The sequence below is a fragment of the Bos indicus x Bos taurus genome, chromosome 28, assembly GCF_003369695.1.
Source record: "Bos indicus x Bos taurus breed Angus x Brahman F1 hybrid chromosome 28, Bos_hybrid_MaternalHap_v2.0, whole genome shotgun sequence".
Taxonomy (NCBI): Eukaryota; Metazoa; Chordata; class Mammalia; order Artiodactyla; family Bovidae; genus Bos; species Bos indicus x Bos taurus.
The window spans coordinates 44368315-44394974 of NC_040103.1; the positions used below are offsets into that span (position 1 = coordinate 44368315).

A 26660-nucleotide genomic window follows, 5' to 3' on the forward strand; every position below is an offset into this window, starting at 1 on the left:
TCAACCACATGAGGCAACTTCTTGAGGGGAGAAGCTGTGCAACCAAGCACACGTTGCCACAGAGGCTAACTAAATGAACCTGTCTGCCTCCTGGTTACGCCAACCCAAGGCGAGGGCCCACCTGGGGAAACTCTCGCCCTGGCGGTAGGGACTGGCTGGCACCAGGAGGCGCGGAAGCTCCTCAGGGCAGTCCAAGGCTTGGTCAGGGAGCACATCCATGGATTTAGGGTTTTCCAGATTTGCATGACTGGGAGAATTCCCTAAAGTGTCAGTGTAAAGATTCAAAGACCCCTCCACTAGCCCCGGGGTGGGCCTGGGGCTCCATGTTGGTAACCAGCACCCGAGGAGTCTTTGAAAACCGTCAGTAATTCAGCTGCCAAGAAGGAGCACAGAAGTCAGATCTCTGCCATTTATCAGCAGGAGCTATCGGGCAAATATCTGACTTCCTTCTTCTGCAGATTCCTCAACTGCAGAATGAGGTTAAGAACTGTGCCCACTTCATGGGGCTGCAGTGAAAGATGAACAGAAATGCGCGTGAGCCATCTGGCATGCTGGCCTTTATTACTGCAGGACCCTGCCAGTTAGGGGACAGCTTACGCCTTGTCTACCCTGGAACGGGTCCACGGGGAGACGAGGCACTCCAAGTAAAGACCCTCACTCTGGGCTGGAAACAGGTCAGTTTGGCATCTAGAGTCCTGTGCGCTGTGACTTTGTTTAGATACAGGTTCCCCGGGGATTGCGCATTCAGGATCCATGCTATGACCAAGAGGTAATCAAGTGATTTGGGACGAGTTGCTCAGCAGAGCTGCTCCCTCAGCCCAAGAGCCCCATGAGGGGAGGAATGGGAGTCCCGCCTCCGGCCGCAGCTGCTCAAGTTCTCACACACTTACGCTTTGGAGTAGTTCAGAACAAAGTCCACTCCTTTCTCACTATCGAACTGGATATCTCGGGGTAAGTCCTTGTGGCATTTGGCATCGATACTCAGTGGGAAGCCAGGGTTCCACTCCATCCATCTGAGTGTGAAAGAGGAGGAGAAAAAACAGAATTCAATGTCTGGCCTCTGGACCGGCCCCTCAGGCTGAAGGCTGCCTATCAGGTGACCACGCTGTGGCTGAGTGTGCCCGGTGAGGTACTGGGATGCCTCCCACGGTCTGGTAGCCCCCCACCTTGCTGGGTCCTGAGCCTCCCAGTGGGAGGCCTGAGGTCTCCTAAACCTGAGGCTAGGCTTCCAGCAGAGGACTGGAAGGTAGGGGCATACAGAGAGCATCAGAAGACCTCATTTTTTTGAGGTGACATTCAAGGGCGATGCCCGCAGCCCAGAGCTGCCTTGCTGCTCACTGGAGTTGGAAGTGATGTAGGCTGTCCCCACATCTGACCTGGATGTCCAAGTCTCACCAGCTTGGTCAACACCCTTGTACTGTGTGTGGTGGTCAGGGGAAAGGGGACAGTGGTCATGCCTTCACACATGGGGCACAGGCAGCAGGGTGGTTGGCAAGGACCTCCAGGCACAGACAGCTGCCAATAGCGGGTTCAGACATTGCTACAGTCAAAGAGCTCCCCTCAAACACAGGCCCTGTACTCTACCCCACCAAAGTCTTTAGAGTCTGTTATCCTTGAAATTTATTCTGCAGCATTAAAATTTTTTTTCCCCATGTCTCACGGTTTGTGGAGTCTTAGTTCCCCAACAAGGGATCAAACCCAGCCCCTTGCAGTGGAAGCTCAGAGTCTTAATCACTGCACTGCCAGAGAGTTCTCTAAGTCTTTTAAAAATTTTGTTTACTACAGAAGCAAACTAAACAAAAAATCTGTTAACTTCTTTAGGGCAGGGAGAACGATCTTATACTTGTTTAAAAACAAAAATTTACGTTCTGGGATTTCAGCTTTTCCATTTGTAGTCCTAATTATCTTTCCTTTTTAATCTCTCTTATGAGAGGGAAGTAAAACACTGAGTGTACAGGTCATTAAAAAGCCTTACGGCCCTTTAATATCATGTTGCATTTTTACTGTCACAAAAATTCCCAGTGTTTTTTGAGGCGTTCTGCGCAGGTGCACAAGGGCCGAGAGGAGCTATTCCACATTCAAGGTCAGGAGGGGCGACCTCGTCCAAGGTAAGGAGCAGCGGCTGCGCTTTGCTGGAGCAGCCGTGAAGAGATACCCCACGTCCAAGGTACGAGAAACCCAAGTAAGATGGTAGGTGTTGCGAGAGGGCATCAGAGGGCAGACACACTGAAACCATAATCACAGAAAACTAGCCAATCTAATCACACGGACCACAGCTTGTCTAACTCAGTGAAACTAAGCCATGCCATGTGGGGCCACCCAAGACGGGCAGGTCATGGTGGAGAGGTCTGACAGAATATGGTCCACTGGAGAAGGGAAGGGCAAATCACTTCAGTATTCTTGCCTTAAGAACCCCATGAACAGTATGAAAAAGCAAAATGATAGGATACTAAAAGAGGAACTCCCCAGGTCGGTAGGTGCCCAATATGCTACTGGAGATCAAAGGAGAAATAACTCCAGAAAGAATGAAGGGATGGCACCAAAGCAAAAACAGTACCCAGCTGTGGATGTGACTGGTGATAGAAGCAAGGTCCTATGCTGTAAAGAGCAATATTGCATAAGAACCTGGAATGCCAGGTCCATGAATCAAGGCAAATTGGAAGTGGTCAAACAAGAGATGGCAAAAGTGAATGTCGACATTCTAGAAATCAGCAAACTAAAATGGACTGGAATGGGTGAATTTAACTCAGATGACCATTATATCTACTACTGCGGGCAGGAATCCCTTAGAAGAAATTGAGTAGCCATCATGGTCAACAAAAGAGTCCGAAATGCAGTACTTGGATGCAATCTCAAAAACAACAGAATGATCTCTGTTCATTTCCAAGGCAAACCATTCAATATCACAGTAATTCAAGCCTATGCCCCAACCAGTAACACTGAAGAAGCTGAAGTTGAACAGTTCTATGAAGACCTACAAGACCTTTTAGAACGAACACCCAAAAAAGATGTCCTTTTCATTATACGGGACTGGAATGCAAAAGTAGGAAGTCAAGAAACATCTGGAGTAACAGGCAAATTTGGCCTTGGAATATGGAATGAAGCAGGGAAAGTGTTAAAAGTGTTTTGCCAAGAGAACATACTGGTCATAGCAAACACTCTCTTCCAACAACACAAGAGAAGACTCTACACACGGACATCACCAGATGGTCAACACTGAAATCAGATTGATTATATTCTTTTCAGCCAAAGATGGAGAAGCTCTATACAGTCAACAAAAACAAGACCAGGAGCTGACTGTGGCTCAGATCACGAACTCCTTATTGCCAAATTCAGACTTAAATTGAAGAAAGTATGGAAAACCACTAGACCATTCAGGTATGACCTAAATCAAATCCCTTATGATTATACAGTGGAAATGAGAAACAGATTTAAGGGACAAGATCTGATAGACAGAGTGCCTGATGAACTATGGACAGAGGTTCGTGACATTGTACAGGAGACAGGGATCAAGACCATCCCCATGGAAAAGAAATGCAAAAAAGCAAAATGGCTGTCTGAAGAGGCCTTACAAATAGCTGTGAAAAGAAGAGAAGCGAAAAGCAAAGGAGAAAAGGAAAGATATAAGCATCTGAATGCAGAGTTCCAAAGAATAGCAAGAAGAGATAAGAAAGCCTTCCTCAGCGATCAATGCAAAGAAATAGAGGAAAAGGACAGAATGGGAAAGACTAAGGATCTCTTCAAGAAAATTAGAGATACCAAGGGAACATTTCATGCAAAGATGGGCTCGATAAAGGACAGAAATGGTATGGACCTAACAGAAGCAGAAGACATTAAGAAGAGGTGGCAAGAATATACAGAAGAACTGTACAAAAAAGATTTTCATGACCCAGATAATCACGATGGTGTGATCACTTACCTGGAGCCAGACATCCTGAAATGTGAAGTCAAGTGGGCCTTAGAAAGCATCACTACGAACAAAGCTAGTGGAGATGATGGAATTCCAGTTGAGCTATTTCAAATCCTGAAAGATGATGCTGTGAAAGTGCTGCACTCAATATGCCAGCAAATTTGGAAAACTCAGCAGTGGCCACAGGACTGGAAAAGGTCAGTTTTCATTCCAATCCCAAAGAAAGTCAATGCCAAAGAATGTTCAAACTACCACATAATTGCACTCATCTCATACACTAGTAAAGTAATGCTCAAAATTCTCCAAGCCAGGCTTCAGCAATATGTGAACCATGAACTTCCAGATGTTGAAACTGGTTTTAGAAAAGGCAGAGGAACCAGAGATCAAATGGCCAACATCCACTGGATCATGGAAAAAGCAAGAGAATTCCAGAAAAACATCTATTTCTGCCTTATGGACTATGCCAAAGCCTTTGACTGTGTGGATCACAATAAACTGTGGAAAATTCTTCAAGAGATAAGAATACCAGACCATCTGACCTGCCTCTTGAGACATCTCTATGCAGATCAAGAAGCAACAGTTAGAACTGGACATGGAACAACAGACTGGTTCCAAATAGGAAAAGGAGTACGTAACGGCTGTATATTGTCACCCTGCTCCTTTAACTTCTATGCAGAGTACATCATGAGAAATGCTGGGCTGGAAGAAGCACAAGCTGGAATCAAGATTGCCGGGAGAAATATCAATGACCTCAGATATGCAGATGACACCATCCTTATGGCAGAAATTGAAGAGGAACTAAAAAGCCTCTTGGTGAAAGTGAAAGAGGAGAGTGAAAAAGTTGGCTTCAAGCTCAACATTCAGAAAACTAAGATCATGGCATCTGGTCCCATCACTTCATGGCAAATAGATGGGGAAACAGTGGAAACAGTGTCAGACTTTATTTTTCTGGGCTCCAAAATGACTGCAGATGGTGACTGCAGCAATGAAATTAAAAGACGCCTACTCCTTGGAAGGAAAGTTATGACCAACCTAGACAGCATATTCAAAAGCAGAGACATTACTTTGCCAACAAAGGTCCATCTACTCAAGGCTATGATTTTTCCAGTGGTCATGTATGGATGTGAGAGTTGGACTGTGAAGAAGGCTGAGAGCCGAAGAATTGGTGCTTTTGAACTGTGGTGTTGGAGAAGACTCTTGAGAGTCCCTTGGACTGCAAGGAGATCCAACCAGTCCATCCGAAAGGAGACCAGTCCTGGGTATTCATTGGAAGGACTGATGTTGAAGCTGAAACTCCCATACTTTGGCCACCTCATGTGAAGAGTTGACTCATCGGAAAGGACCCTGATGCTGGGAGGGATTTGGGGCAGGAGGAGAAGAGGACAACAGAGGATGAGATGGCTGAATGGCATCACTGACTCAATGCACATGAGTTTGGGTGAACTCTGGGAGTTGGTGATGGACAGGGAGGCCTGGCGTGCTGCGATTCATGGGGTTGCAAAGAGTCGGACACCAGTGAGTGACTAACTGAACTGTTTGTCCAGTAAGCCTCTCATTATTATCATTAGAGGTGAACAGGAAATGGATATGAGCACTCTTATAATCACTCAGGGTGCATTTGAAAAGTGTTTTCTGTTGCATAGAACCTTATATTTCCTGCTGTTGGTTTACTTACAACGTTCTCTTTTCCTAGACATTAAGGAGCCTTCTGTTTTTGTTGTTTGTATTAACACCAATGCTGGGACATTAACCAGACTAAAAATGTGGGTGAATGCACAAATATCAACCGATTTATTGATTTTTTCCTTTGTTTTAAAAAATGATTCAAGGCATCTCCTATATATTTCTAAAACTAAGACAGTCATCTGGTAGCCCCACTGGTATTAACTACCAATTGTGGGCACATGCATGCTCAATCGCTCAGTCATGTTTGACTCTTTGCAACTCCGTGGACTGTAGTCCACCAGGCTCTTCTGTCCATGGGGTTTTTCAGGCAATAATACAGGAGTGGGTTGCTATTTCCTCCTCCAGGGGATCTTTCCGACCCAGGGATTGAACCCCCCTATCCTGTGTCTCCTGCACTGGCAAGCAAATTCTTTATCACTGTGCCACCAATTACTGTTGGTCAAGTCAATTTAAACATTACTAAACATTTTCTCTTAGGCACTGGAAGTCCAAGGGCTCTAATCAATTTTAAGAGCTTAGTGGAGCTGGATTTTTTTCAGTATGCGAGCACTGAGCCAATGAGGGGAGAGGTGCCAGGTAATGCATTCCCAGTTTTTTTAAGTGCAGAGTTTACCTGGAGCACGTTTCCTCAGGACCTCCCTGACTCCCGCTGACCCCAGCCTCCGAAATGCTTCCGCCTCGGGCAGTCATGAGACCGCAGCCTCTCGGTGCATGGAGACAGTGCGGTCTGCCAGCCAGTTTACAGCTGGCACCTGAACCAAACGCTTATGTTCCTTCCACTCAAGGCCTGGTGCCCGAGAGACCTGGCAGGCTGACCTGGGCAAGGCCCAAAGACAGCCATAGATAAGTAGGCAAAGAGAAACCACACTCCATTGGGAAGACCATGTTGAACAACCAATCGGAAGGAAAAAGCAGAAAAGACATTTAATTTCTTAAAAAAGAGAGAGAGCTAGAGAGGTCTTAAGGAGATGTAATTAGAATCTAAAAAGACTTTGTGCAACCATAACACATGATTTCTGAACTGAAAATTCCATAGAAAAATGGGAAGAGAATACTAGTCACTGTGAGATCTGATCAGTCTCCTGGAAGACAAAGTCTATTCATTATCTGATTGTTGAGCACCTGTTATATGACAGGAACTGCCCTGTGCCAAATGGAAGAAACTGTAACACCGATATACACAGAAATGGAAGCCATAGAAAAAAACACAGGAGACACGGAAATTGGGTATAGAGGCTTTGATATGTGGAGAGCCAGAGTTCCAAAGGACAGAGAGTAATATCTGGAGGAGTAAAAATCAAAGAAATTGGAGAAAAACTTCCTTAAGCTGCTGTTGCTGCTAAGTCGCTTCAGTCGTGTCTGACTCTGTGCGACCCCATAGACAGCAGCCCACCAGGCTCCCCCATCCCTGGGACTCTCCAGGCAAGAACGCTGGAGTGGGTTGCCATTTCCTTCTCCAATGCATGAAAGTGAAAAGTGAAAGTGAAGTCACTCAGTCGTGTATGACTCTTAGCGACCCCATGGACTACAGCCCACCAGGCTCCTCCGTCCATGGGATTTTCCAGGCAGGAGTACTGGAGTGGGGTGTCATTGCCTTCTCCGTCCTTAAGCTGAAGAGACCTCAATTTTCTGAGTAAATCCTATACAGAAAAAAATAACAAAGGAAGAAAAAGACATTCCTAGATATATTCTGATTATATTGTAAATGCCAAATAGGAGAAAGTTGGAGGAAGGAGGGGAGCAGAAGGAAGGGATATAGAGGAGGAGAGCTGCTCCTACCAACTCACAAGCTTCTGGAAAAGGAAACTAAGGAACTAGCATTAGGCTTCCTATTGGCCACAGTGATGGCAGGGAGGCAGTGTCAGCTGTTTAACGCACATTGTTTAGATCATTATTTAAGCCTCTTACATCAAGTCTAGGAATTCGTGAGGGCAGGAGAAATACTTTTGTGGGGAGGGGTTGTGGGGACGAGCATGGACTGGGGCATCGCATTGCCTACTGTTTCATATATTAACTGAAAGTGCGCGTGTGAGCGCTCAGCTGCTCCAGTCTTCATCTATTAACTGAAAGCACGTGTGAGCGCTCAGCTGCTCCAGTCTTCATATATTAACTGAAAGTGCGCGTGTGAGCGCTCAGCTGCTCCAGTCGCGTCCAGCTCTTTGTGACGCCATGGACTGCAGTCCGGCGGGTTTCTCAGTTTGTGGGATTCTCCAGGCAAGAACACTGGAGTGGGCTGCCATGCCCTCCTCCAGGAGATCTTCCCAACTCAGGGATCTAATCTGCGTCTCCTGCCCCTCCTGTATTGCAAGAGGATTCTTTGCTGCTGAGCCACCAGGGAAGCCCCATATTAATTGAACAAGTTCAGCTAAACAGACATGATGTTAAAATGAACCATGAAGTTACTGTTTATCACAAAACAGTAGCAAATATATTGAACAAATAAATAAGCAAAGAGTGTTTATCAGAAAACAACATATTGAACAAATAAGAATATCAAAGGCATTTTCTAAAAAATTAAGACTTAGAAGGGATGTTCATCCTTGCTACTGTTCATCCTTGCTACATCATGTAAATAATGTAACTAAGAGACAAAAGTATCATCACTTTTATAACATGATCAAATAACCAGGCAATTAAAGAGACTCACTTAAATATAATTAGAACCAATAAAATAGTTCAGCAAGGTATCAATACAAAGTAAATAGTGAAAAATGAGTAATTCATCTTTATCCCAGCAATATTCATTTAAAATGGAAAACATATCCCACTTAGAATGGTAACAGCTACAGTTTCCGTTGGTATAAAGTGACTGGAAAGGTGAAAGCACTTCATGAATAAAAGTGGAAATTCCACTGAAGGACATCACATAGATCTAAGTGGGTGGAAAGATGGAACATTATTAAAATGCCAGCACGGGACACATTTATTTGTAATTCAAAGCAATTCTCATTATGAAAAACTGAAAAGAACAGTGAGATAGCAAAACAACCATTCACATTTATTAGAAAGTTCTGATCACCAAAAGATGATGCTGGGTCATGGGGTAGAAAAACAGACCCAAGAAAATAGCTAATCCTATGTAGCTAACAGCTAAAACTAGCTAACACTCACCCACTGCTTTCTGTGTGTCAAATACTCAATGTGTTTTCATAGTGTGACCTATTTCATTCAAAGCCCTAAGAGGTGGTCTTATCATTTCTTTCACTTCACAGATGGGGCAGTTGAGGCGCAAAGAGGCTGGACAGCTTTCACAGAGGCAGTAAGTGGGGCTGAGCCCAGGCATCAACTGCAGAGCTTGCGCACCCGCTTGTCACAGCAGCTCCGTGTGCCGTGGGGTCATCCCAAAGCAGCAGGAAGAAACTTATTACTTAACAAATGATACCAGAAACACTGACTCCAATTTCACATCATGTATAAAAGTACATAGCGGATGAATTAAAAGCCTAAAGTCAAGAACAAAATTATAAAAATATTAGAAAAATATGAGTACTTATGTAACCCTGGGATGGGGAGGGCCTGCTTAAGCAAAGCAGGAAACCCAAAAGTTACAAAGAAAAAGGATGCATATATTAAGAAAATAAAGAGCTGAAATCTGCGGCAAGAGCAACAGAAGATAAATGACATACACTATACATATAACAAAGGGATGCTATCCCAATATACGAAGACCCCTTTAGATTAATAATGAACTCATAGAAAAATAAAGTGTAGAAACAGGCAATTTGAACAAGAAGCAAAGCAGAGGCTAAACTCACCAGTGGTCAGAGGCATGCAGATTAAGACAGCAGTAGGCTCTTACTTCAGGATAAGGGCCTTTTGTTTTGTTAAAAATTTGAAAAATTGATGTCATCAGGCATTAGCGAAGGTATAGGTAATAGTATATTTCATATAACATTGGTGAGATTGAAAACTGCTGTAAAAGTTTGGGGAGAGAATTTTGTCATTATTTCTTAAAGTGACAAATGATGATGTGAGCCAGGTATGTGAGTTCTGGAAATTAATCTGACAGTAATTCGAGCACCAGTACATCAAGATGTTTGTATGAGGTTGCTTCTTGCAGCACTGGTTTTAATACAAAATATAATCCAGTATACAAATGGGAAACAAACTGAATGTCCATCAGTAGGAGAACGGCTGAATAAACTCTGACACCGTCACATAAAGCAAGAAACAGAGGCAACTTAAGGATGAGGAAAGCAGTGAGATGCTATTGCACATACATTATACTGACAAGGATGAAAATGTCTCAGGGTGTAAAGAGGGTGGATGACGTAGGGAAACAGCAACTCAGGAACAGCTCCTGGGGTGAAAACTGGCAGAAGCCCTTTGGAAAACAATAGGCAATATTTGGAAAACTTAACACGTGGTCTGCAACCCTGCGGTCCGCTCCTTTGTCTGTTCCCTGGAGCAACTCATTGAAGAAATCAGGAGCCAAGATGTATGAGGAGACTCATCGCACTGGGTTGTGACGGCCAGAAATGAAAGCCTTCCAACATGCCCACCAGCAGGGGAGTGGGGAGCACGATGGTATATTCACACGACGGTGTGCTACACATAGGCTACATGCAAGAGTACCGGAGTGGGGTGCCATTGCCTTCTCCGAAATGAATGGACGGCACCTATCAGTTGGCAGCTGTCTGCAACAGAATCACAGGGGAAGGAAAAGCAAGCCATGGAATGATTAGATTAAATGATGTAGACGAAAACCCACTGCACTCTAGTTTGCTCTGTGTGTGTGTGACTGTGCACCACACATGCGGTCACAGTGAGAGAACATGCGTGCTGCGTTATGCACTGCGTGGGCTTCTCCGTCTTCCAGCTTGGCTGAGTGAGTGAAGAGAACCAGCTGAATTTGCCAGCCTCTGATGTTCTGGAGACTATTCTTAGCTGTTAACTTTACTTTCAAACTCTTATCTGGAAGCCTGAGGGTTCATGTGAAAGAGGAACTCTAAGAATACGCAGACTGTGCAAAGTTCAGTGTTTCCTAAACGGAAACAGAGGAGGAGCTCTGAAAAGAACAGATGAGCAGAAAGAAGAAGAAAAATAATGATTAGATCTACGAAAGGAGCAGACAACCTCATCAGAATACCCTCTGCCCCGTGTCCCTGTGCGTTCGTGTGTGGTGTGTGCTCAGTCATGTCCGACTCTTTGCAACCCTATGGACTGTAGCCCACCAGGCTTCTCTAGACCCTGCCAAAGCCCCATCCCTATAAGATCAACACACCACTGAATCCACCTCTCCCTGGGGAAGGGGTGTTTCCCAAAGGAGCTTAACAGAGCCCTCCTTCTTCAGGACATTGAGGCCTACATCAAATTCTCTCGGGAACTCTTGGGTTAAAAAAGATCAACCAGGGATCATTACCCCAAAACATCTCAGAATTCTCAGTGCTTATGTGCACTGTGAACCTCCAGGAGGAGAATGTGATAAACAGTTTCCCAAACTTGTTTTACCATGGAACACTTTTCTGGAGAGAAAGTTTGGGGACCAATGCTCCAGGGTGCATTTTGGAAAATACTGGGTTAAGACAAAATGCCTGTTATAAGAATTAACATCTTAGCCAGAATTAGTGTGGAACTGATACAATCTGCTGTCCACTCTCTTAATTGCACATAAACTCGCAGATTCTCTGCTGCTGCTTAACTCACTGTAGCATAGGACTCCTCCTTCCTTCCACAAGCACGTGGAGTACTTGCTGTGGGGGCTTTCCGCTGTGGTTGAAATGGGTTGAAAAGGGAAGGGGTATGAGAACAGCAATCCCCTAGGATGGGAACGGGCGGCACAGCGCTCTTGGACGATGCCTTGTGCGCTGCATCAAGCACAAAAGTCTCCAAGCTCACATGCTGCCTGAGCTGAGAGGCTTACTCACAAATATTCTACAAGTCGCAAATTCATAGATCCTTAACATTACACACGCACGCTCAGTTGCTCAGTTGTGTCCGACTCTTTGTGACCCCATGGACTGTAGCCCACCAGGCTCCTCTGTCCATGGTATTTTCCAGGCAAGAATACTGGAGTTGGTTGCCCTTTGGGTGATCTTCCTGAACCAGGGTCGAACCCACATCTCCTGTGTCTCCTGCATTGGCAGGCGTATTCTTCACCACTGTGCCACCTGGGAAGCCCTTTATTCTCCCATATGTGGTACTTAAATCATAAAAGTTTCATTAAAATTTTTTTACTATGAAAAAGAATATATAAACATATGTGTGTGTGCGTGTATATATATATATATATATGCACACACATACTCACATATGATAAATGCACAAAACATCTGTGTAAGCAACATCCAGATCAAGAATCAGAACATTGCCAGTAGCCTCAGCCCCCCTCATGCCCACTCAACCTCCCCAATCACCTCAACTTTATAATAATCACTTCCTGCTGCTATTTATTGTTTTACTGCTATACAAGTTTCCCTAAACAATATAATTTCAAGCCTCATGAACTGACCAGACATGGCTGCTTCTGTTCAGCACTGTGTGTGTGAGGTCTGTTCATGTTGCTCTGAGTGCCAGCAGTTCATCGCTCTTCCTTGCAGGGTGGAGTTGTCATAATTTATTCCTCTCTTCTACTGTTGATGGGCACTGGGTGGTTTCTGTTGTTTTGCTCTCATAAGTAACACTGCTGTGGCCGTCTCTGTGCATGTGTCCAGGTGCAGCTGCACACCTGGATTTGGATCCAGGAGCAGAGCTTCTGAGCCACAGATCATAATGTAGCTTGACTTCCATCAGATGTTACAACACTGTGTTGTACAGAGGTTGTTTGAGTTTCCAGCCCTGTTAGCAGTGCCTGAGCCTTCCCACCCTGCACGCCTTCTTTGACCCTTGGGCCTTGTCAGGTGGTTTCAGCTCTGCCTGTGTGTGTAGTGTAGTAGTAGCAATAGCTCATTCTGATCTTTTCATTTCTCCGGTTACAAATGAGGCTGAGCACCTTTTTGTATGTTGCTGTTCACATTTTGTGCAGTGACTGCAAGTGTCTTTTTTATTTTTTTACTGAACTGACAATCCTCTTCTTGCAGATTTGTAGAGATCCCTGGTACACACTGAATAATAATTCTCATTCATCATTCTGTGAACTGCCTTCTCAGTCTCTTTGTGCTGTTTTGTAAGGAACAGGACTTCCTCACTTTGAAATAGGTGAGATTAGTCTTCCTTTATGGTTAGGGCATTTTGAGTCTTATTTGAAAAATCTTTTTTCCTGAGGTCATGAAGAAGAATCTTTTATGGTTTAAAAGTGTTAACAGTTTTGCCTTTAATATGTAAGCCTACTCAATCCAAAAGTAAGTTTTCTGAACACCGTGATGCAGAGTTCAGTTTAGTCTCCTTTTCCTCTCTCTCTGCCTCCTTTCCATTCTGCTTGATGCTGAAAAGCCCCACACCACTCACCATCAGCGCCTTTGTAATACATCAAAATGTATTTATATCAAATATATCTACATGTGTATGACTCTTTCACTTTCCATTCTGTTTCATGGAAATGTAACTTTTTGAAGGAAAGGCGGATAGAGCTAAACATAATTTTGAGACTGGGGAATCAGTGGTCTCAATGGGGATTTCTCAACCACTGGGCAGGAGTGGGTCTCTGAGAAGCGGGGGAAGAATAAGGAGCTAAGAGATGCTTTCACAAACTAGGAAAGTTAAAAAATAAAAGATACTATTCAGCTTTGGCAAGTATTAAGTGAAATGGATGCCCACACACTGATCCTGAAAACTAGCTGAAAGATTTTTGAAAAGAAATTTGTCAACACATACTAATAATTTATACTATTTGATTTAGCAGTTTCACTCCTGGGCATCTATCCTGAGGAAATACTTAAAAATGCACACAAAAATGGAAAGATAATAAAAGCTCCATTCACTCAGAATTCCACAAATTCCCATTAAATTATAGGCTGCATACAGCCCATTGAGCATCACTTTTCAGGTGTGAACTCTTGCTCATGTGTATTATCTTTTAAAACAGTTGTACTAAGGGGCTTCCATGGTGGTCCAGTGGGTAAGAGCCCGCACTCCCAATACAGAGGGCCTGGGTTCAATCCCTGGTCGGGGAACTAGACATCACAGGCTGCAACTAAGAGTTCGCATGCCACAACCAAAGATCCTGTGTGGTACTACAAAGGCCTGGCACAGCCACATAAATAAATAAAAGTGAAGATGAAAAACAGCTATACTGAGATATAATTTTCTCATCCCGTAAAAATTCATCTAATGAAAGTCATCCAATAAAATTCATCCCTTAAAAACATCCAATTATAAGGTTTTCATATTTTCAGAGTTGTGCAACCATCACCATAATCTAATTTTGGAGTATTTTCACCCCCAAAAGAAACTTTGCATCAAGCTAATAGTCATTCCCCACGACCCATTCCCAACTTTCAGCCCTAGCTGATGACTGATCTAATGTTTGTCCATAGACTTGCCTATTCTGGAAATTTCACAAAAAGAGATTCACATAACATACAGCCTTTTGTAAATAGCGTTTGGCATGTTTTTGAGACTCATCTATAGTTTAGCATGCATTCATAATTCAATGCCACTGAATGGATGTCCCAGTGTCCACTGCATTGGAAATCCAGAGTCTTAACCACTGGACCACCAGGTAAGTGCGTCATCTAAGTTATCTAACAGGTCGGTATACAGTTATTCATTCTATTCCCTTTCATTCATTTTAATTTTTGTGAGGTTGGTATTGATGTTCCCTCTTTTCTTTCTAATTTTAATAATTTGAGTCTTCTCTTTTTTCTTGGTCTGTTTGCTAAAGATTTGTCAATTTTCTTGTGGATCATGTATCACATTTATAACTTAAGTATGATAAAAAAAAATGAAGTAGCTCAGTCGTGTCCGACTCTTTGCGACCCCACAGACTGTAGCCTATCAGGCTCCTCCATCCATGGCATTCTCCAGGCAAGAATACTGGAGTGGGTTGCCATTTCTTTCTCCAGATCTTTCCAACCCAGGGATTGAACCCGGGTCTCCCGCATTGTAGGCAGACGCTTTACCATCTAAGCCACCAGGGAAGTCATACTTTATGGTAAGTATGATAAGAAGGCATAAAAAGTGAGGTGTAATCCCTACAATGGGAAGTGAGAGAATGCTGTCCCATTGCTTCCAAATGTCAATATGGTTGATTCCACATCTTTCATAACTCTTTCACCATCTCTGCTTGGAGTGGTGGTAAGGTGGAGCTTGGGTATTGAGAGGAATTGAAGGGATCTGGTGCTTTGGTCATCACATACCAACACTGATGGCCATAAGTGGTGGGCACAGCTATGCCTCTGAGACAGAAGAAACCATGGCTCCATGGCTGTTCGGTCTCACCAATACTCACCGATACTGCTTTTGCCGTGTCTCCAGTTCTTTGCGTCTGTGCTGCTTGAGAACGTGAATTTGGTCATCACAGGCCAACTTCGCTGTGAAGAAAGCACATATGTGAAATGAGCCTAGAGAAGGACAGAAATAACATCCAGTGTTCAGGTTTCCCCCAGAAACCTGCTTGTGCCAACAGAATACGGTGCACGTTACGCAGGCCGGCTTCCAGAGTCAGGTGTGAAGAAACTGGCAGCATCCACGTTCTGCTTCTCGGAAGCCCACCACCACTTAGGAAGCATGAGTCCCCTGAGACCACCAAACTGTGAGAAGTCTAAGCTCTATGGGGAAGCCTCAAAAATGAGATGCCATGTGGAGAGTGAGAGACCGCGGAGCCCCAAAGCTCTAGCCACGTGAGAGAACCATCTTAGAAGTGGATTCTCTAGCCCTCCCCCCTCAGTGGCTGCCCACGGCTCACAGAGGAACCACCCAGCTGAGCCCTTCCCAACTTCCTGACCCCTAAGGTCATGAGCAAGATAAAATGGCTATTTAAAGCCACTAAGATTGCCACAGGGCAACGGATCAGTGAGACATGCAGGGTGGCTTCCATGTGCCCCTCCAGATCCACCCTTCATCTTGTCTTATCCCTGAGGGTCCCTGATCAGTGCATCAGTGGGCTTCACTTTGGGTCAAGCCACTGGGAACCCTGGCTAGAGAGTGGAGGGCGTGGGACAGTGAGGAGAAGACATTTCTTCTCAGCCTCTCTGCAGTGTCTCCTCAGACTGTCTGCATCTCTGCTGAGGGCTATAGCTCCTCCCAAGGCAAGTCTGGCTGCAGGACTCTCCCCTTCTGAATTACTCTGGCATTTTTCCCTCCCCCACCCCACTAGGACTAGCAGTGCTAATGGCCTTCCACACTGGCCTATGCCTTCCAAATATCCCAGTTTGAATGTTTCATTTTTTTTTTTTTTGCTGGAAAGAGATTTGGGGTCTGTGGGAAGAAGGACTGCACTATACAGCTGAGACCCTGGGTGGCAGGGGGGCAGGAGGAAGTGGAGCTCGCAATTTCAAAACCTTGGTAGAAGAGAAGTGTCCAGTCTGTGACCTTTTCCATGGTGGCCACCAAAAGACAGGACGGCTTTTGTGATCTTTCCCTGCCATGAGGACAGAAGGTAAAAATCCTTCTTGCCCCAATCATCTAGTTCAGAAATGCTCCTGAAATTTTCTTTCTTGAGTTAAATTCCAGGTCAGAAACAACGGGATGTGGTCTGAGGGTTTAAGAGCACCAGGCACGGATTTGAATCATGTTAGGAGGCTGGTGAGAGAGTGGGGAGGTGCATTGTTCAGAGGGGAAGCGGCCTGAGCTGACCCCACCATCTCGTCTCTCTCCTCCACCTCCAACCAAACTAGCTGTGTGTCTCTTACCAAGAATGGCCTCGCGAGGAAGCATCAGATTGGGGTCTGCACATTTGAGGGTCTTGCATAAGAGAGCACATTTTAGGTGAGACTTCAGGTTTAATGATTGGTGACCACTGAGCGTGAGCCTTGCCCGTGATTCCTCCGAGCTGGTGCACAGGCACTCCTGGTCACCTCCTTCCTTTCCCTGGCCTGAGTGGGATCCCTAGGAGCCCAAGCCCCACTGTGACCTCCCAGAGAGGAGAGCCAAGAACTAAACTGGAGAACCATCCATCCAGGGACACGTCCTAGGCGTACGTGCTACTAGAGACCCTGGTTACCCTCTGACAAAAGTGGGGGGCTCATAATCTTCCCCTGAAGGACTGTATGGCAGAGGGGGGACATGGCTGGATGGAGCTTGGAGCCTGTCACTCCACCCTCTGAGCCCGGGACTTATCAGTACCCAGAGGAAGTCACATTTCCTGCAGGTGCATCAGGGCGAAGAGCAGGTGCTCAGCCATGGGCGGCATTGTTATTATTCCCGTGGATACAGTTCTTCGGGGATGGAGGGCCCAAAACCCTCTCATTTTCTGGAAGCCCAGGAGGTGGGCGGAGACTGAGCCGCTCACCTTGCCCATCTCTCAGGACGATCTCGCCCTCACCCGATATCCAGCGGTAGCAGGGGAACTCGATGTAATCCCCACAGGGCGTCTTCACCGTGATGTACTTCAGGTACCAGTCGTCATGGAACCAGTACTTGCGCTTCTCGATTTTGATCAGTTGGATGTCGCCCAGTTCTTCATCCACTGTCACATCGTAAGAATCAACCTGCGAAGGAGAAAAGGCAAATCAGAGTCTGGGAGCCCCTGAGCCTTCGTATCATCCTCAGCTCATTTAGCAGAGATGTCTGCTCTTGGCATGGCTCTGTGCTGCGCCCTGGGTGACAGAGATGGCCGAGTCCCCCAGCTCTGCCCTCGGGAGATGGAAGTGAGTAAGTGATCGCGCTGCTTGGAGGGAGACCTTCTGCTGTCTTCACAAGGCCCAGGATGGGGGAGGTGGAGTCTCCAGGCAGGAGTGCCTCCTCCAGGCCAGGCTGTGAGGGCCTCTGCAGCTGACCCCACTCACAAGGGCAGCAGGCTGCTGGCCCTGCTTCCCCACAGGGCTGGGCGAGGCAAACTGGTCCTTGCACACAGGGGCAACTGGCAAAGGGCTCACTGCTGCTGTGTCGATTCCACAGGCACCCTGGGAGGAGGGAAGGCTGTGCCCGTGTCTCAGATGCAGACAGTAGACTCAGTCCCACTTCCACTACTAATTGCAGAGCTGGACTTCCAGTCCAAGCCTTTCCATATGTCTCTCGTTATCAGTTATCACCCAGATAACTGGGTGAAAATGAGGAGGCTCGGGTGAAAGTGAAGTCACACAGATTCAAGTTGTCCCGGGGCCTCTGCAGTTCCCTGAGCCACAGTGATGCCAAGAAAATCAGATGAGTGGTTCCCACCACGTCGGAGGCATAGTGGTGGGCTGAGGCTGGCCTTGCTGTCTGTCCCAGGCCACGCGCAGCACTGCACCCAGGGCTGCTGCCAGGCTCCTGACCCCAGAAGACGAGCCGGCACGGCGGCAGTGCTGCTGGAGGCCCTCCTCACCCTATGTGTGGCTGGGAGAGAAGGCTGGGGCTCGAACACTGCATCGGGTGTTCTGAAGACCAGCAGGTTCGGGAAGCCCCAGACTCAGTGCCATCTGAGGCACTTTCTAAGCCAGATTTCACCCATCTCTGAGGTTTTTCCTTGGCAGAACTTAAAGAGTTGTCAGTGCAATAGTGAGATAAGTAGAGGGGATGGGTGTTCATCGTGCACAAGACCCTGTGCATCCCCACTTCCATGCTCGCCCTCCAAACCCCAGGACACCCCTGGGAGGACTTCTTAAGAAGAGTGGGAAGTTGGGTATTTTCAGCAAACCCTCTGGCTCCGAGCACAGGGAGCTGTTTGCGTATCTTTGCTGCTGCGGATGCTAGACGCTTATGGTCAGAAAGCGGAAGCCTCTTGCCAGTTCCCTGTGGTCTGGACCTTTCCTCTCCCTCCTCCCAGCTCCTCTGGTCATCCAGCCCCTCACTGGGACTCCTTTCCCAACCTGGGGCCTGCCGCCTTCTCCCCAGGGGTCGACGATCTGTAGTACAGACAGCCCCCTCCCTGCCCAAGGCCCCACGGGCTGGGGGTCACATTCTCTGTGCACTTGTCTGTGATCCCTGCTCTCTCACGAGACACACCATGGGACGGGAGGGCTCTTTTGCCTGAAGGGTGGGGCATACGGCAGAACAGATGAGCGGCTCACCTGTCAGGGACCCACCACATGGGCTGGCTACTCTGTTGCCAGAAACTGTTTCTCACTGAGAACTCAACTGAGGCCGAGTGAGGTCTGCAGGCGTCTTGCTGCTGGCAGCGCAGACCCCGCAGAGGGAAGTCGACATGTGGTGAAGTGCGGTGAATCCTGGGCCCCGGGTGGCGGCTCCAGGGGAAGTGGCTTTCCTGAGGCTCTGTAGGGGTGGGGGTCGGGGGCTGCAGGTGTCTGGGGGCTGATGCAGGAAGGCTGAGGTGAAGGGGGAGAGAACAGCCACTGAGCCATGAGTATCTGAGGTGGACATTCTCAGGAACGTGGGATGGAGCCCCCGGAGCCTCTCCAGGGCGATTCTCAGAGGGAGGGCCAGACGTCCAGCTGTGGGTAGCGACTGATAAAGAAGAGATGAAGTAGCTTCTTTGAGGGAAGGGAGAGCCGGGTCACCCTGTCTCACCTATGTCACAGGAGAATGGACCCTTCAGGTCCCCCAGCCCCAGTGGCCCCTACAGGTACCTGGTGGAAGGCCCTGAGCTTCACCTGGGATGGAATCAGTGGACAGACTTACAGGGACTCAGTATGCTATCTGACGGGGAGCGGGCAGGACAGGCCTGCGCGTCTGGCCGGTCTCTGGCTGGCCCTGCTTTGGAGCAGTGCCCCAGGAGGTGAACGAGGGTCCGAGGAATTCAGTCCTCACTCGGGCTGTCTAGGGACAGTCTGGTGACTGGAAACTGGTTTCTGGGAGAGTTGCTGCTGGAGAGTCACAAAGGATAGAGGGGGCCACCGGGGAGATCTCAGGGTCCTGTCCATCAAACAAAAAGTCAGGTCTTAGGAAGGAGCAAAGAGCCGGAGGTGTAATGACCTTCCTTCCTCCTCTCCCTGGGCCGGTGTGCGGATGGATACTATGCTTGTTGACTCATTAACATCACACGTCCGTTCTGCACAGTCTACAGGGCCGACAGTGGATGGCAGGGCACACACTAAATACAGCACATGTGCCTGGCGAGCGGATGATCATCTCATTTTATAGCTGGAAACTGAGGCTCAGGCTGAGGTCAGGCAGCTACCACGCTAGTAAGTAACTGGTGGCCCCATGATTAGAACCCATACCTGTGTGATGGCCCAGTCTGGGTTCCTCTCACTTCTCCCGATGATCGCATCACGGGAAAAGCCTTGGTCTGGGAGCCAGGTGACCTGGCTTTCAGCCCGGGTTCAAGCCCTCTATGGAGTATGAACGTGATGTGGAGTGGGGTGGAGGACATGGAGAAGCTTCTTATGAGATAGCATTTGAGGCAGCTCTTAGGAGTTGGTAAGATTTTGGAGGTGGGCTGAGTGGAGAAGGGGAATGAGCAGGGCATTCTGAATGTGGAGAAAGGAGGTGAGGAATTCACATATGGGAGAGGGAGTCTGGTGCATGGAGTTCTTGGGGCAGAAGTGGTGGGTGCAGCAGTCGGGCATTGGAGAGAGACGTGGAGGCAGGGAAACCTGATATTCACTAGCCTCCTTTCTCAGAAGGGCCAGCTTGCTGATTTCATCCAGTTGCTCTCAACTCAACATTGAACACACAACCCTAAGGCTTTGGAATATTTCAGCAAAGTGTTAGGTGGTCAGTTTTTGTTTTGATCTTTATATCGACATTTAAAGAAAGGTTCCTTTGTCTCTGCCCCAGATTCCTGCTACAGGAAGGACAGAGAACAGTCATGATGTGGTCCAGCCTGGACTGCCTGTTGTGGAGGGGGCTAACGAGGGGCTGATGGGGGGTGGGAAGGGAGAGGAGGGGGCTGTGGAGCAGAGAGAGGGAGGTGATTAAGGGGTGGATAGGGAGAGGCTAGTGACTTAGCAGAAGCAGCAGCAGCAGGGCAGAGAGAGGGAGAAAAGGGGCAGTGGTTAGGGAGATTAAAGAAGCAAAGAACTGGGGACCTGGGAGAATCTAGGAGACAGCAGAAGGGAGAAACTGGAGCAGAAAAGATGACAGAGATTCCAGGCATTGGGGAACTGTGAGGAGAACGGAGCAGAGGAAGGAAGAGAAGGAGGAAGAAGAGGCAGAACGCAGGGAATAGATGGCGCAGAGAGGGCAGGTAAAGAATAGACTGAGGATCAGAAGGAAATATGTTTTCTTCAGATTTCCCAGGCAAGAATACTGGAGGGGTTGCTGTTTCCTTCTCCAGGGGATCTCTCCCACCCCTCCCCCGGGGATTGAACCCAAGTCTCCTGAATTGCAGGCAGATTCTTTACCATCTGAGCCAACAGGGAAGCCCTTATTCTTCACTAATATAGTCTTTCTGGGAAGGCAGTATTCTAGAATATATTCTTCATGAACATATTGTAAGAATATTCACTGAAAATATTTAAGAAGTGAAGCTGTAAGACTTGTTCACACTCACTGACTACATTCAAGGAGATATACTAAACAGCACCTATGGCCTTTTGCTTTCCTAACAGTGCTGCCAGGGAATGAAAAAGGCTCAGGTTAAGATTTCCCAGAAGTCTTCCGATCTGTGAAAGTCATCCCACCTGGACTTGAATTACTTTAAATGGACAGAGTCAAAGAAACACCAACTTGTCTTGACAGGAGAATCTCACCTGTGAAAGACTCTGATTCCCACTCCAGTCCTGAATCACTCTGCAGAACTCTGATGAGAATAACCAGTGATTTGTGACTCAATTTATTGGTGGGGGAAAAAAGCAGTCCTGTTCATTACAGGGACTGAATTTTGAGTGAGGGGAGTGCGGTGTTGACCTGACAATGACCTGGAAATGTCTGAATTGGTTGCCTGGAAAAAGTCTTTATTGTTGTTACCATTACTGTTATTACTATAATGACTGTAATGTTTTTCAGGTTAAATGGGATAGCATTATCTTCTCCGCAAGTATTTCTTCTAAGATTTCTCCCTCACCTTTACCCCAAAGGGACAGATTGTCCTTAAAGAGACATTGTCTGGAGAACGAGGAAGTAGCTCAGGGCTGTGCAAGACCAAGTGTGGAGTAACTTTGCATCAACGGGAACTTTCTCAAAAGCTGATTTTTTTCAAAGAGCCTTTGGAGACAGCAAGTCCCCTGCAGTGCCCCTCCTGAAGTGCCCCTTCTCACCCCAATGGAAATGTGATATGCAAATCTCTTCTGAAATTTGCTTCTGGGACTCTCACCGAGGTGTTTAATCACAATGTCATTTGAATGAATTCTCAGGGTGGGGAAATAGTGAACAGAGGGATGCTTTCATCTCTCTTCCAACACCCGTGTTCTGGTCACATCCTTATCTCCCCTCTGAGAAGCCACACCCACGTGCCCCATGCTGAACAGATGAACACACCGGTGCGTAGACACCGATGCATAGTGTGTGAAGGAGAATGGACCCCCTGAAGACAGATTATAAAGACCAAGCAGCCTGCAGCCTGTCCTCCTCACATGGTGGTGGAAGCCACAAAATAATGGAAGCAAATGATGGTGCTTCAGAAACAGCTGAGGGTATCATCACCCCAAATGGATGACTCATTAGCCCTCCTGCACCACCATCCTCTTGGCCAGGTCCCTGGTTGGGGAAATCAAACAACAGGAGGTAGTTCTTATACTCAGTGCCTAAAAACTCTTCCAGAAGGGTACTCTCTAGCCGCATAAGTATGCTGAACCTGGCTAAGTGTCAGTTGGACTTACAGAGCGAGGTTCTGAGGCAGCTGGGTGGGAATCAAGCCCATTCTGAGTCTGGAAAAGGAGTGGCCTATTACTGGCTGACTTTAGGCTCTGCAGACCTAAAACGTGCTTCATGAATATTACCCAAGAAGTGTTTGGTTGAACCATATGAAATTGCCAGTTTTATTTGTCAAAAATAGTCAACTATGAGTAATTCCTTTTGGTTCAACAAAATAATGAAGACATAAAAAGACAGCTTCATGAAAACTAAATCTTTACGGTCTAGTTCAGAAGCTGGGAGTGGCACAAGGGAACAGATATTTTCTGTGTACCTATAGTGTGTTGGGACTATCACCACATTTAATGAGCACTTAAGTATAATGATCATTTAATAAACCCAGTGGACTGGGCACCAGACACCTGGTGAGGACCAGTTGTGAGCACCTCTGTGCTCACAGAGAACGCTACAGGCTAGAATTCACGCCCAGGTCAACACTGGGAATCCACTTCCGAATGAAACCTTACTGCAGCGCGTGGCACCGCAGACTAGAGGCGCAGTCAACACGGGGTCCCTTTGTTCCCTGTACTCCCAGGGCACCAGGGTTTCTGGTGAGGTGGGGAAAGGGGAAGCCCTCCTCCCTCTTCCTTCTCTGAACACTCACATTCCGGGGGGAAGTGTTCCCCGGTGTACACTCTGCTGGGAGCCAGTGAAAACCTCCAGGTTTGCAAAAATCTTCTCCTGGCCTCGGTCTCTCGTTCCCTCGCCCTGCATCCCTCTGGGAACCTGGCCTGGGAGTGTGAGCTGCCCAGGTGTGGGGACATCAGCTAGTGCCACACTGAGCCACCGGCTGGGACTCCTAGACCAACCCGAAGCCAGGACTCCTAGACTTGCACTTTATGTCTGGGGAAACTGACGCCCGGGATGGGGGCGGAGCGAGCTAGTGATCAGGCCCTGGTGGAACTCAGGTCTCTGGATCCCTGGCCCTCCTCATTCTCTCCACTGCTGAGGCGCCATCTATGGAGTCCCACGAAGTGGGCGCAATCCTTAACTGGGCAAGTGCTCAGTTAAGTGCTCAGCCCCTCGCCCCCAAGCTTGGGTCCCAGCCACCCCGATGGGTCCTGGACGCGCCCGCACCCTGCCCCGCGGCCGCCCCAGCCCGTCCCGGCCGAGCGCCCTCACCGCGCCGCGCTCGAAGTCGTTGTAGAAGGGCTTGTCCAGCAGGTGCTTCTCGCTGCAGCCCGCGGAGCCCACGAGGCTCAGGTAGATGTAGTCGTCGGTGCCCGCGAACCACTGGCTGCCGGTGGCCACGGTGACGGTGTAGGAGGGCATGGCAACGGGCAGCGGGGGCCGCGGGGCGCGGGCGCAGCCAGCACGGGGAACCTCGGGCGCCTCAGCACCTCTCCCCCCGGCTCCGCAGCTTCCTCAGTCCCAGCGCTCCGGGTCCTCGCCGCCCCCGCCCCGCCCCGCCCCGCCCCCGGGACCCCCGCCCCGCCCCGCCCCGCCCCCGGGACCCCCGCCCCGGGCCCGCCCCCGCACCCGGGACCGCCCCCGGCCCGCCCTCCCGCAGCTCTGACCCCGCCCCTGGCCCGCCCCACCCCGCCCCGCTCCCGCCTCCGCCCCGCCCCCTGCACCGCCCCCACCCCGCCCTCCAGCAGCTCTGACCCCGCCCCGGGCCCGCCCCGCCCCCGCCCCGCTCCCGCCTCCGCCCCGCCCCCGGGCCCGCCCCCAGCAGCTCTGACCCCGCCCCCGGACCCGCCCCGCCTCCGCCCCCGCCCCCGCCCCGCCCTCCAGCAGCTCTGACCCCGCCCCGGGCCCGCCCCGCCCCCGCCCCGCTCCCGCCTCCGCCCCGCCCCCGGGCCCGCCCTCCCGCAGCTCTGACCCCGCCGGACTCGCATCAAGAGCGTCACCCATTCCTGCACCTCAAGTCCTCGACTTGGCGTGTGTTTTAGCAGTCAGGGGACTGACTGCACCTCAGCGGCTACCCCTCCTCGCTCTCTCTGTCCCTCCGTTCACTCACTCCGTTTCTCCGTCATTGTTTTCACTCTTCACCCTTCCCTCCTGCCTCGGCCTCCCTCAGTCCCGAGTTCCTGTGAGGCATTAGGGCTGGGCTCCAGGGACCCCCTAGAAAAACCAGACATAGCCCCTGCTCTCACTGAGGCCCCAGGGGGAGTGGGAGGCCGCGCGACTGGGGCAGTTCTGTGATTCTTGAGAGCAGGGGTGCTCGGGGAGTCTAGGGCGGGAAGAGGAGCCCAGGTGGGGCGTCAGCAAAGCTTTTCAGGGGTGACACCTGAGTTGGTACTTTGAAACTTCCGTGGGCATGGGCTTCCTCCACAGCCTTTCTGGAATGTCACAATAGGCCGGGTGTAGGTGGGCACTGAGGGGAGTCAGGTGCCAGTCACACATCTCAGGCCTGGAGATGGTCAGTGTGTAGTGGGAGGCAGGGCAGCCAGAGAGGGAGGGAGGCCAGGACAGGAAAATTGGAATCCAGACACCTAGGAGGGTGTATGGAGGGGGCTAGCGCTCAGAAGGGTTGCAGAAGCTTTGGGGCAGGAAGGCTGGGCGTGCAATGGGACTTGTTGGAGATGGTTTGGGAGTGGAAGCATGGCCGGAAGTCTAGGGAAGATGATGTGGACTCCATAGCAAGGATGTTCCAGGAGTTAGAGCTGGTTTTGGAAAACCTGCTTCCTTGGCAGTGTTTTATTTATTCATTTATCTATTTTAATTATTTTTTAATCGGCTTTGTAACTGATGATGGGCAGAGGCCCGGAAGGGATGGTAGTAAAAGGCTTTGTGTGTTAGAGGGAAACTTCCCGAGGTGCTCAGCTTTCTAACTGCTGTGTCCTGATCTCAGAAGTCTTCTGTATTCCCCTATACCTCCCCCATGCTGCTGCTGCTGCTGCTAAGTCGCTTCAGTCGTGTCCGACTCTGTGCAACTCCATAGACGGCAGCCCGCCAGGCTCCACCATCCCTGGGATTCTCCAGGCAAGAATACTGGAGTGGGTTGCCATTTCCTTCTCCAATGCATGTAAGTGAAAGGTGAAAGTGAAGTCTCTCAGTCGTGTCCGACTCTTCGCGACCCCATGGACTGCAACCCACCAGGCTCCTCCGTCCATGGGATTTTCCAGGCAAGAGTACTGGAGTGGGGTGCCATCGCCTTCTCCATACCTCCCCCATACCCAACTGTAAAACTGACTGTGCTATGCATTCAGTAATGAATTGAGCTAAATTTAAAAATAAATTCATTCCACCTGAGGTGGTGGGTCCATCAAGTTGCCTGTTCTGCACAGTCACTTTTGGAGACAGGCAAAGCGGCAGGCTAAAGATAGATTTCTCATTTCTGGGAGCTGAGACTGCCTGGTGGCAAGTTCTGCTTCCTCCTCTACCTGGTAGGACCACCACTCTGGACAGAGGGAGAGAGTGAGTACCTGCCATTGTCTACAGGTGGGAATGAGGGCAGATTTCAGTGGGACTGGCTTTATTTATCAGAGGACAAATACCAGAGGGATTCTCTGGGAATCAAATCGTAGGACATGAAAGACTGGCTACAGTTGCGATAGGGTGGATGATGATAGCACAAAAGTGGGATCCAGCCCCTGCCAGCCAAAATATGTGCTCCAGGGAACTCTGGAGAAGGTATGCAGGGTGGCTATGGAAATGTTCTTCAAATCTAAGAATAAAATGGCCATTATTTTTCTAGAAAAAAGAAATACAATATGTTTCTTGATGAAATTAATGAACTATCTTTGTAGGAAATAGAAGTTTGATACACAAATAAAACTCATAACAATGTGCAGAAAAAGCAGTCAGTAAACACTAATTGCATTATATATTTTTACATTAAGAGCACACTGTATGTGTAATTTCCTGTCATATTTCTATTCTCCTTACTATTGTAAGATATTTTGCTATGTAGTTTCATGTCTTAAATATTTTGTCAACTGTGTAATATTTAATTATAATTATATGGATATACCATCATTCCCTCAATTAATCCATTATTATTGGGCATTTAGATTGCTTTCCTTCATAAATAATGCTGTAGTACATATTTTGTGCTTAAGACATTAAAAAAGTTTTTCTTAACATAGGGACCAAAGTGTATGAACATTTTGAAACCTTTGTAACATGTTATTAAGCTACTTCCCCAAGCACTGAGTTAATTTACACTCATGCCCTTTACTCTCATGCAGAAAATGAAATGAAATGTCTGTTTCAACAGAAACTTTGCCATCTTGGGATAGTTTCCAAAATATCTCCATCTTGTCCTTGCTGCTCTGCCCTGGCTCAGTCTTTCAACATCTTCTGTATGGATTGTAGTGACTGTGTCCTATCTAATACCTTCATCTCTAGTCTAACTGCCATCCCCAACCCCATCCCCCAATTCTCTGTAGCATAGGTGGAGTCATCT

General features: G+C 48.2%; 1 protein-coding gene across 1 annotated transcript in view; it reads right to left on the reverse strand.

The window, feature by feature from the left end:
• ALOX5 (arachidonate 5-lipoxygenase) overlaps positions 1-23683 on the reverse strand; it is a 46113-nt gene extending 22430 nt beyond the window's left edge. Inside the window, exons 1-4 of the mRNA XM_027530748.1 lie at positions 23432-23683; positions 16926-17124; positions 14925-15006; positions 891-1013 (exon numbers count right to left, since the gene is read on the reverse strand). Of these exons, the coding sequence (XP_027386549.1) occupies positions 891-1013; positions 14925-15006; positions 16926-17124; positions 23432-23581 (554 nt within the window). The 5' untranslated portion in view covers positions 23582-23683. The remainder of the gene's footprint in view (positions 1-890; positions 1014-14924; positions 15007-16925; positions 17125-23431) is intronic.
• Positions 23684-26660: the final 2977 nt, after the last annotated feature.